This window comes from Canis lupus, chromosome 25 (assembly GCF_011100685.1).
Source record: "Canis lupus familiaris isolate Mischka breed German Shepherd chromosome 25, alternate assembly UU_Cfam_GSD_1.0, whole genome shotgun sequence".
NCBI lineage: Eukaryota > Metazoa > Chordata > Mammalia > Carnivora > Canidae > Canis > Canis lupus.
The window spans coordinates 31365266-31377269 of NC_049246.1; the positions used below are offsets into that span (position 1 = coordinate 31365266).

The 12004-nt window shown below is 35.8% G+C and overlaps 1 protein-coding gene and 1 long non-coding RNA gene across 5 annotated transcripts in view; one reads left to right on the forward strand and one right to left on the reverse strand.

The window, feature by feature from the left end:
- Positions 1–12004, forward strand: part of LOC111092378 — a 77085-nt gene that overhangs the window by 36867 nt on the left and 28214 nt on the right. The gene's annotated exons all lie outside the window — the stretch shown is intronic.
- Positions 3596–12004, reverse strand: part of PPP2R2A (protein phosphatase 2 regulatory subunit Balpha) — a 145688-nt gene continuing 137279 nt past the window's right edge. For all 4 annotated transcript variants that reach the window (XM_038573766.1, XM_038573767.1, XM_038573769.1 and 1 more), the window contains 3 exons: positions 10709–10878; positions 7678–7769; positions 3596–4596 (listed from right to left, as the gene is read on the reverse strand). In XM_038573766.1, coding sequence (XP_038429694.1) covers positions 4317–4596; positions 7678–7769; positions 10709–10878 — 542 coding nt within the window. In that variant the 3' untranslated portion in view covers positions 3596–4316. The remainder of the gene's footprint in view (positions 4597–7677; positions 7770–10708; positions 10879–12004) is intronic.

Here is a 12004-nt window from a genome sequence, read left to right on the forward strand (position 1 = left end):
TGGAAAGAAATCTGACAAGACACATCAAATCTTAAATATATCTGTACCCTTTAATACACTATATTTCTAGAAATGTATCCTTAAAATCTTACATTCTGATACTTCTATTTACAAAAATGAAAACAAAAATCAGTCCCACAACAGGAACTGATGAAATAAATCGTGTACTATCCACCTATGGGAGGCTCTGCGGACAGGGAAATCTTGCTTAAAGAGTATTCTCAAGACACAACGTTAAGTGGAGAAATAGGACATAAAACTGTATACAGGATTCCATTTTCTGTGGGGAAAAAAGAAAAAAAGCCAAGTATGTTTTCTCTGCATGGTGAGATTACCGGTGAGGTATTTTTTCATTTTGTACCTCCTGAAAAACACATTTCCAAGATATAGAAGTTATTTTTAAAAAGGAAATGGTGTTCTAGAGTTAACATGAAGTTCAACAGAAATCAACACGAAATTCCGGGTCTCTCCGGAGAGGAGAAAGCGAGCATGGCCTGCAAGCATCGGATTTCGCCAAGCGCTGGGCAGACTGTGAGGGCGATGACGGACAGCTCACAGCTCTTCCCTAAGTTCATTTTTGGTGCTTTCCCAGCAAGACAGGACCATAAGAGACATGGGAACGGACACGTGGGAGCCCCCCTCTATCCCCGGGCCCTCAAGCACTGCTGGAATACTGGTTTGATTTGGACACAAATACGACTCTGAACTTTCCCTTTGTTTGGTTCCCAATTTACTTTTAATAATTAAGCTCTTACAAAACTCTCCAGTCGGTGCATTCTAAAAATACCTGCTAGGTTACGTCCGGGACTGGACCATTGCCCCCTAGTGGGAAAGCCCTCAAATAACCTGTTGCTGTTCACACACTAGAGTGTACGCGGGCCAGGACACCGAGAAACAAGCGCGGGCTTTCCTCCTTATGCCAGTTGGTCTTTTGCCAGGTTTCTCCTCTTGGAGAAAATACCTTCTTCAGTACGGCTGGTTCTATGCTAAAGAGGAACTTTTCACATGTATGAACTTTAAGCCCATAAGGTGGGCACTTCTTTTATTATCTAAGGTGGCCGTTTCTTAATGCTTACACGGGTCGAATGCAGTAAGAGGTCAAGGAGACAATTTATCATTATGCTTATAAAAGTATCTCCAGCATTTGAGAACATCCCAAGACTTTGTAAAGTTATTATTCATCTGATAATACTAACGAGTTAGGATGTTTTGACCTCGTGCATTTTTCCATAATGAAGCAGGGTCAGGTTCCAAAGTCTGGGGAGCAAGAGGTGTGTAAAAAACCTTTCTGCCATAGTAAAACACACACACACACCACTTCGGTTACCAACTGAAAAGATACCCCAAATGGTAGTGCTCTCAAATACTAAATAATTTGACTTCTCGATTACCTAGCATTCACTTTTATTTCTTGGCTTGGGTTTATTCTTCCAGAAGTGTACAGTACTATCTCCACATGAATGTATATGGGATTAAAAAAAATGCTGAAAGTGCTCCCTAAGAAGGTAATGATTTATGATCCACTAAAAATACTTGTCAGTAGTGTTTAGGTTTCACATATAAATTTTCCAAGACTAAAAACCTATTACTTGAAATAAATCCTGTTACACACACAGGAAAAAGAACCTGTTTTCCTATTTCTCATTTTCTTTAGGAGTATCTGTACCCAGAATCATCCTCACATCGAAAGTTTAAAAAGATCCTCACTTAAAAAAAAAAAAAAAAATCCTCACAATTTGAAAGGAAAAAAAAAAGTGCGTGGATGTAGTATTTATTCCAAAAGACTAAGGGCTTCACAGAAGAAAGCTTAATATCCAGTAGTTAGTTATAATATAAATGTGTTTACATAGATACGGAGATTTATAAAGTAACTATTGCCCAGCCACTAAATAAAGATCAAAGGAGATTTTTTTCCTACTGTAATTAAAAAAAAAAAAAAAGGTTAAGACAGAAGGCATAGAATATGAATGTAGGTGTCAAGACAATAGAATACAAGCAATTTGACAAGACTAAGTTTATTCTAAGCAAAATTTTTATTAATAAAAAGATTAACCATGACCATATGAGATGAGTGGCTGGGCTTAGACTTTGCTACATCAAATAAATTAAAAATTGATACTTGAGAATATCATTACAATTTATAATAGCATTCCTTTATAGAGGCATTTTAGTTTTAGCAATGTTTCTCTTAAACATAAAAGACTAACCCTTAAGTGTCATGGGTGAGAATCATTATAGCTACTGTTTATTCAGAAGAGAATTTCCAAGAGCTGTTTGGTGGTATTATCTCAAGACCTACACCCAAACTTTAGGGAAACAATCTTCCAAAAAGGTCTGGAACACTGCATGATCAGAGACAAGTATCAGCGCTTGATACTGTGGCAGGAAGATATCCCACTCCAAGTCAAGTGTGAAGAACAAATAACACAAATTAAGAATGCACCCAAGACCCCCAAATAAGTTAGTAAAAGTGCCATTACTTTAAGAATTATCAGACATATCATGTGTTTAAATACAAATTCAAATTTGTTAAGTCCAAAAGATACAGTAATTTTATTACATAAAATTTCTCCTGTGTGCTAAAAATGTTAACTTACAAGAACATAATATTTGTATAAGTGTAGAGGGAATTAAGGTCAAATTGTCTAATCATTTTTCATTGATGAGAATAGAACAATAGGTAGTGGACATAGAAGAAGCACTCAGAGTCCTCTAAAATTCCAGGTTGTCTATTACTGCTCAGCCAAAACACACTGACCATTCTCTAATAATATAAATGCCTACTCAATTTTTATTTTTAAAAATAAAGTCCATTTGTTTCTTCATTAAAGCTTCTGCAAGACTGACAAAGGTACATTCTACCTATTAAAAATAGGAGTACTCTTCATCTTTGGATAGGTATCACCACTTAAGGGAAATGTAATCATATACAGATTACTATATTTTTATTTGAGGCAGCTGTTGGAGTCCATTAAGCACTTTTTGAACACTGTACCTTTAAAGTTTGTCTTTAATATTAATACTTTGGAAAACCAAAAATAGAGGAAAAACATCTACGGCAAAGTACATTTCATTCAGATTTGATAGCAGTAAAATACAAAAAAAAATAGTGCAGTGTCAATTTTATATCTGTAAATCACTTGAGGATAGTTTTATGTTTTATGATTGAATGACAAAAAAAGTTTTAACCTGTTAAAAAAGTTTAAGTCTTTGACTTAGTAAGGCAAAAATGAAATTAAGCACTGTAAAAAGACTTTAAAAATGAAGTTCTACAAATTTGGTTTCCATTTACAACAATTTCATTAACAGATGAGTTAAGTGTAGATACAATGTATCCAATACTCTTATAACCACAGTAAAAAAAAATCTCTAGCAATTTATAGATTGTGAAATCCTTAGTAATACCAATATATATTTAAAACATGTTCATACAGAACCAAGACCTCTCCTTCACCATGTAAAAGAACACTTCTTAGAGATAATTAACAAAAATACCAATTAAACAATGGAAACTCATTTCATTTCACTGCGCCCAAAAGTATGACACAAAATATTGGCTTAAAGAGGTAGATTAAAAAGAAAAAAGAAAACCAGATTCTCCATTCTTTGTCACTTTTATTCAGTAGTAGTATTTTTTTCCTTATTTTCGGTGCCAGACACGGCAAGGAGTGATTACAGCCAACTGTTATTAAAACATTTGTTCGCAACATATACCCCCTTTACCACTGACCCCAAACTGACTCATTTTGTGTGCTTTCGTTCTTTCATTTTTTAATATACCACCACCAAGACTGGGTGGAGGGGGCAAGGGTAAAAGAGATGAAGGGGAAGAGTCCAGGAGGCCAGAAGAGGAGGAATGCTACAAGCCACAGTAAGAATGAGCTGTATTTAATTTAAAAAAGGGGGGAGGGGTGTACCCCACAAATGATACAGTAATGAGGATACACAATTAAATCCCATAAGCATGACTGAAGGCTTTCACTGTGTTTGACGTCATCACAATGGAAGGCATAAAAAGTGGAGTAAATCAATGTTGATACAGTCCAATCTAGTCCATTAGGCAAGATGGTGCAAGAAGTCATTTAAATTAAAAGTGCCCTACCCTTACCTACATGGCTAGCAGACATGGAGAACACCACAGTGATGAATCCACAGAGATCTCTCCATGTAGCTATAAAAAATGTGTTGTCGAATGGCACATTGTCAAACACTGGAAAAGGGCGCCACAATGGACCTCTCTCTTTTTTAGGTACGAATGCTAGATTCAACTATCTCAACTAAGCAGGAAGTGGGCTCTTCTGTTGGGAATGCCAACCCTAATTCACTTTGTCTTGAAATATATACAGATTGTTTGTAGTAGCTACAGCAATGATATTTTCCTTGGGGTGCCAGGCTGTATGAAGGATTTTCTTGTTGAAGTCTAGGCTGTCAACACTTATTTCATCTTTCTTTCGCTTGCCACTTGCACAGACTTTACGTGGCTTCAAAACCGTGCGAGGTTTGTTGTTCTCGCGTGATGCCTCTAGGGTTATGTCTCGCTTGGTGTTCCTATCAAACATTCTGAAGAAATTATTGTAAGATCCGGTCATGACAACACTGTAAAAGTAAACAGAGTATGAAGTCAAATAAATGAACAGAAGTTTATCTTCAGTAAAATGATTCAGTGATGAAACCTAGCCTATTACTCCACAGGAAATAGCTACTTCAAGCAGATTTGGATTTAGGGGGAGGGCTGTTGACACCAACCAAGGGACCAATCATTCAAACAAACTAGAACTAGTCTGGTACTAGTTAGTGCTAGTTAACTTGGATTTCTATTAATGACTCCTTTTCATGACGACCAAAACTATCACTAAAGCTGGGTGTATTCTCAATTATTGCTTTTTAGTAGTACTGAAATAACCTCTGCTGAATGTTTTCGCAACTACAGGCTATGTGATTAACCACACTGGTACATTCTTGAAGTATCAGCCAACTGTTGGCTCAAAGGTTCTGAAACCCTTCAAAATTCAAAGTATGTAACTGTTCATCAGAAACCAAGGCTTTATTTTGTGATTTAAATTATAAACTATGGAATTCATTCCCAGGACCTTCTCTGGCTGGGATAATCCTAGCTTAAGGATGCTTTCAAGAAATCTCCTACTGAGAATATTAAGAGAGTAGAAAATAAATTTTGTATTAGCAGGAAATCATTTTACCTGTAACATCAAATACAATTTAAGCACTTTTTGCGGGGGGACAAATATTTTTAACCCTACCCAAGGTAGTTCTGTCAGTTCAACTTTCCATCCATCACTGCTCAACATTTGCTAAGTTTTAAAGTAGCCAATAAGCAAAACCTCACAAGTTTGAAACTGTTCATTTAGAAAGGGCCTGGGGTACCTGGGTGGCTCAGTGGTTGAGCATCTAACTTTGGCTCATGTCGTAATCCCAGTGTTCTGGGATTGAGTCCCACAACAGGCTCCCCACAGGGAGTCTGCTTCTCCTTCTGCCTGTGTTTCTGCCTCTCTCTCTTTCTCTCATGAATAAATAAATAAAATCTTAGGGAAAAAAAAAAGTTAGGAAGTGTCTGGTGCTATGGTTACTTACCACGTTCTTCCCCCATGGTTTAAATTGCTATCGTGAATAAGGTTATAGAATATCAAGGAACTGTTTAATGCTTTAAAAAGACTATTTACAAGTATCATACATTATATAGGTCATACGTGAAACACAAAGGATTACCATCTATTCAGTAATGTCAATTCCTCCAAAGGACACTTGACATTTTAATCAAACTCAAACTGGTGTATGGACCTAAGGGTAATACAACTGTATTTATTTTTAAATGATTTATGTAATTTGGGTTGTCATTTTTGTATTATTTGAATTTGTGAGGTTTTAATGGATTAGGACACCTAGGTCTATGGCTATTTGTGAATTTCAGAAATGCTGTGGTATACCTGCCCAAAATGTGTAACCTGAATTAAATCATAAGGAAACATTTGACAATACTCAAATTAAGCAATATCCTATAAAATCATTGGCCTGTTTTTTTTTTTTTTTTTTTTTTAAAGTCACAGTTGCAGAAGACAAGGAAAGTATAAAAAACTATCATTCCAGATTAAAGGAGAACGAGATAGGACAACTCAATGTTACTTTTGGACTGGATATTCAACTGGATTTTTTTCTCTGCTAGGAAGGACATGGCTAAGAGGACTGGTGAAATTTTAATGAACTCCATAGATTTGATGGGAGGACTGTGCCAACAGGAACTGTTCTGCTTTAGAGGTCTGCCTGTCATTACATAGCAGAGACTCTTTTAGAAAATACTCATTAACAAGTTTAAGGGCAATGGGGCACCAAGTCGGAGTTTACTCCCAATTGGTTCACAAATAAAGTATGTGTATCTTTTTGTGTGTCTTTATAGAGATAGAAATAAAGAGAAGAGACTGACATAGCAAACAGTAACAGGAAAACCTGAGGAAGGACTAAATAAGACTTGTGTCACTCTTACAATTTTTCTCCCCATCTGAAATTACTTCAAAACAAGTTCTTAAACGTTAAGGGAAATCAATATTCCTTTTTGATAATGAAACGTAACTTAAAACTGCCAACAGTATGTTTCAACAACATGAGGAAGAGCTGGTTGTAGCAGTGCCTCAGATCGTAGTGTATCAGTATCTTCCTTCTCTTCCTGTCTGCGAATTTCTCCTTTCTCTTCTTCCCTTTCCCTCACCCTTCCTGATGCCTTACGGTTATAGCAGTGGCATTCAAAGGCAAAAGCTTGCTTGTTCCTAGTCTGGTTTACTGTGGCCAGCCTATTTGTGGGTGTCATGTTAGATTCAGATAAAGGTAATATTAAAAACCATACTAAAGACAAATGATCCAAGTTCTAGCATCCTCTATAACACAGAACACACCATGAAACCTGAATGCTATCAAGCTTCACTGACTGAACTATTAAATAAAAAGTACCTTAATGACCTTGAAAGGCAAGTTTAAGTAATTCCAAATTATGTTTTCTTTTGTTATTATCTGTTTTATTGGAACACAATAAATAGTAAATACTGATAAGGAAAAACTGAAAGATTAAGACTTACTTTATCCTTGGAAATAATGGCATACATTTCCATGATATAGTAAAAACGAATCATACACCATGGCAAAGTTGTGGCTTATAAAAACCCTAATTACTCATGGTAATATGGTTAAAATTACAGAGAGTAATTACCACTTCTATGAGATATTAATGTATTTGGAAAAACTGGTGTGTAACATTCCACATGAACTATCCACTGCCAAAATATTTCTCAAAATTGTTTCATAGGAGATGGAACCACCAAAATGAAATTTCACCATTTTAATTATTGGCACGTCAAAACTGTCATTAATCTGATTCATAAAAGGAAAGTATTTAAAGATATTTAAATCTAAGATATTTAGACTTTTTTGTGTATTTTCATATTTCCTAGTGAAACACAATGTTTAATTTTCATCTGCTATTATTACTACAAGATTACTGAATTTATTTCAAGCAAACTGAGGGAAAATGAAGAGGATTTGTAACTTATGTCAATCTAAAAAAAAGCTACGTTTTTTTGTGAATGTGGCAACCATACTAGAAGTGAAATAGCATATTTCCTTCCTGCAGTAAAATGCACATTTGAATGAGAAGTTCAAATTAAAATCAATTACCTGTCAGATCCATTCCAACAACATTCAAATTTGTCAAATATGCAGTCATTTTCATACAGTGAACAAAGTTTACTTCTGAGGTATTCATGAACCTGGGTTTTAAATGTAAATATATTACGATAGATATACTTATTTACAACTCAAGATCTGTTAAGTGATATTAGAAAAATGATTTAAATAACTCATTTTTTAAGGATATATAGACACATAATACTCTGTAATCTTATTAAAACTCAATTCTTAGTAACAACAAAGGCATTTTATCCTTTTCACAAACAAATGAGCTCCCTTCCATGAACACACATTTTCCTACTGTAGGACAAAGAAAAATACCCTTTGGGCATGACACATGAATTCTTTATAAGTTGGACTAAAATAGGCTAGAAAAATTTTTAAATGGTACAGATAAGAAAATAAAGACTATTATAGCAATAGTTGAATATGTTATTTGTTTTTTTCAGTCCATTAACTGCTGATAAATAACACTCATTATTATGTTTTACTTCCTTTTTAAATACCATTTTCTGGGTATAAATGACTGAAGTCTACATTATCATTACAAGTGCCTATGTAATGCACAGCCTGGTTTGGTGATAAATCATAACGGACCCTTGAGCAGTTTGAGGATTAGGGGCACTAATCCCCCTGCACAGTCAAAAATGTGCATACAGCAGCGCTTGGGTGGCACAGATGGTTAAGGTCCCACTCTTAGGTTACAGCTCAGGGTGTGATCTTGGGGTCCTGAGATTGAGCCCTCTGTCGGGCTCCATGCTCAAGATGGTATCAGTTTCAGATTCTCTCCCCCTTTTCCTCTGCCCCTTCCTGCTCATGCTCTTTTTCTCTTTCTCAAATAAATAGATAAATCTTTTAAAAATATATAAATATCCCCATGTAACTTTTGGCTACCTGAAACTGAACTATCAATAGCCTACAATTGGCTGGGGAAGCTTACTGATAACAAAGTTAACACTTATGTTGTATGTTATATGTAATATGTAATATGTATTACATGCCATATTCTTCTAACAATGTAGGCCAGAGGAAAGAAAGTATTCAGAAAACCAAAAGGAAAATACATTTGCAGTACTGTATTTATTTTTATAGGAAAAAGCCCATGTATAAAGTATATCCACATGGTTCAAACCATGTTACTCAAGAATCATTTTGTATATAGTTACTCAATGTATGCATCACTGAAAAAAATTTATCACTTGATATTCTTTTAAATTGTAAAATATTAGAACTTAATGAAAATGGACCTATTTTTTGAGGTATAACTCTATACTTACTAGTATTTCACAAGGGGATAAACTAAACAATAAATCTGGTATTTAAAAATATATTCTGAGAAATAAAGCATTTCAATCTTTTTCAATCTTAACATTGAAATTACAAAACAGGAAAGTTCCAAAGTTCTTGTTATGATGGGGGGGGGGGGGGGGGGGGTGTTGTCTCAATCTTACTGTTTTTACTTACAGAGAGCCTTAAAAAAGAATCAATGATAGAAAATAATTACTTTCTAAATGCTTAGAATTCTCTATTCTTTATAAAACAACCTAAAGTCACTTTAAGTGTCCATTTCAACTTTTTAAGTATACTGGAATGATTCAGGCCATGTCTATGTGACATAAAGCACAAATTTGTAAACACTAAGGAACTGCAGCCCACATACAGTCAGGATAGAAGGCAAAAATCAAAATATTCTTTAGTTACACACAGCTCAGTAAGTTGTTCATATAAATCCAACAACAGTTGAATCTGCATACACTGAGTATAAAATGGGACTCTACTCTGAATCACTAATCAATTTCAGTATAGGCAAAAAAATCCCCTGCAAATCAGGTAAAACATAATTCAGCAAAGTTTTAGAATGCACAGACAATGCACATACAAGGGTTTCTCACCAATTTTAAAAGACTATGAAGTTAGGTTCAAATCAATTATTCACAATGGCAACCAGGGGGTGGTGGTGGCAGTGGCGGTGATAGTGAGAACCACCCAGGACACAGATCACAATCTTGGAAGTTACACAAATGTAATTTGAAAACAAAGCAGGATGTATCCCTTTGGCTTTTGTTTCAACATAGCACTTATTTTAAACTTTCAAATACCATTAAGGTAGAGTCTTAAGTAGTTTACGTTTGTCAAAGAGGATTAAAAAGTTTGAGAAACATCATTCTTATTTTATGGAAAACACACAACATAAAGAAGATACCATTTATAAATTCTGTATTCTTACACAGTGTTCAAGTGTCTTCTACACTGTAGTCTAGGGCTTACCTCAGGCTTCTGTTTGCCCCCACCTGGGCTCCTGTCCCTGGCTGTGCATGTCTTTATTCTTTATTCTCTTTTCCAGAAGAAAAGGATAGGGGAATCAATGGTAGTGTGGCTGGCTGAACTAACATTCTACAACCGACAGCTAAACAACTCAAGCCATCCTCTGGGCTTTCAAGCTCTTCTCCTTTAGCTTAAGAGCCAAAAGGCAGAATGCCAGTCTATTTCACTGGGCATGCCAAGATTAATAAGCTCTAGTTCAACTATTCCACATATTCCAACCAGGACATCTCTACTAGGACTGGCCATTCTCCCTAATTCTCTTCCCCACCTAGACCTTATGAGAGTACTTTCCCTCCTCATTTTAAATGTAATGTAGATAGGGAGTCTGGGTAGCTCAGTGGTTGAGCGTCTGCCTTTGGCTCAAGGCATGATCCCAGGATCAGGGACAAGTCCCACATCGGGATCCTTGCAGTAAGCCTGCTTCTCCCCCTCTGCCTGTGTCTCTCAAGAATAAATAAATAAAATCTAAAAAAAAAAAAAAATTAATGTAGACAGTGGTGGGGGAAAAAATGGTCAATATTGAACCAAACTGGTAGCAATATCACACTTTAACTGAAGAGACAACACAAATTATAGAAAAAGCCTAAGGGTCAACCATGCAGTATTGGGATTAATGCATAGTACAAAATCCTCCTCTATAAAGACTTAGAAGTAAATAGGGTATATGCTAATTGAAAGAAAAAACTATAAATACCTGGTATGTTTCCACAGGCCTGTTTTCCATATTTAAGTCCCAAATTTTGACTGACAAATAGTCTCTAGTCATCATATATCGACCACTATGGCTGAATTTTACATCGGAAATCGAGGAGATGATTTCAGAAAAAAAAGACCTGTTACTGGGATCTTCAGGTTCTTCAAACACTAAAAACAAGAAAAAAAAAAAAAAAAAACACAAGTTGTAGAACATTCTGGCTTCAACAAAGCCCTTGCTGAGACAACCATTCACAAACCTCCTAAGAGTGAGCTAGAGATGATAGGCTAGTACAGAACTGAAAAACATTGACTATAAGAACATAACCTCCCTGTAAGTTTCTTAAGGGGAATGACTTAACATTGACTTCAAAGATACAAAGTATATATAGTATGCTCCAGGGGCCTACAGCTGATTTAGCAGAACCAGGCACATCCAGGACTTCGGACTTCAAAGTGCACTGGGTTTGTTCTGTATATACCTCAATGACTTTGCCTGTACTGTCACCACAAGGGAACACACCACCCAAATGTATACCACATTTTATTTTATTTTTACATTTTATTTTTTTTTTATGGCCAGGTAGAACTGTTTTGGTAACAGACATGTACCAATTTCCATGAATTTAAAAAATACTCAACAACATGAAGACAATAATAATGCAACCCCTTAATTTTTTAACCCAGTGCTTTTTCAAACTTTTTTTTTTTTAAACCAAGGAAATCTCTTCTCAGAAAAGTCTTCCTAGAAAGCTCAAAACAGAAAGCAATAAAGAAAGGGTGGGAGGAAAATAGAGAAGGGAGGTTAGGAGGGAAGAAAAGAACTACTTTACTTGAGACCTGGAAAGCCCAACCCCAAGTTACTCGAAAATAACATTCCATTTGATCCCTGGGTGGCGCAGCGGTTTGGCGCCTGCCTTTGGCCCAGGGCGCGATCCCGGAAACCCGGGATCGAGTCCCACATTGGGCTCCCGGTGCATGGAGCCTGCTTCTCCCTCTGCCTGTGTCTCTGCCTCTCTCTCTCTCTCTGTGACTATCATAAATAAATAAAAAATTAAAAAAAAATTAAAAAAAAATTCTTATAAAAAAAAAATAAATAAAAATAAAAATATATCCACTGAGACATCAACAGACATGCTCCCAAGAAAGCCTTTTATGTTCTTCCAGTAGAATAACATACAATGTCTCATGTAGAGTCAGAAAGCTTACCAAAAGGTACAGGAGGCCCTGCGCACACAGGTTTTTAGACTTGTAAACCTATCTAAGTTAGTCACAGTTTCAAAAACAGAAAACAGCA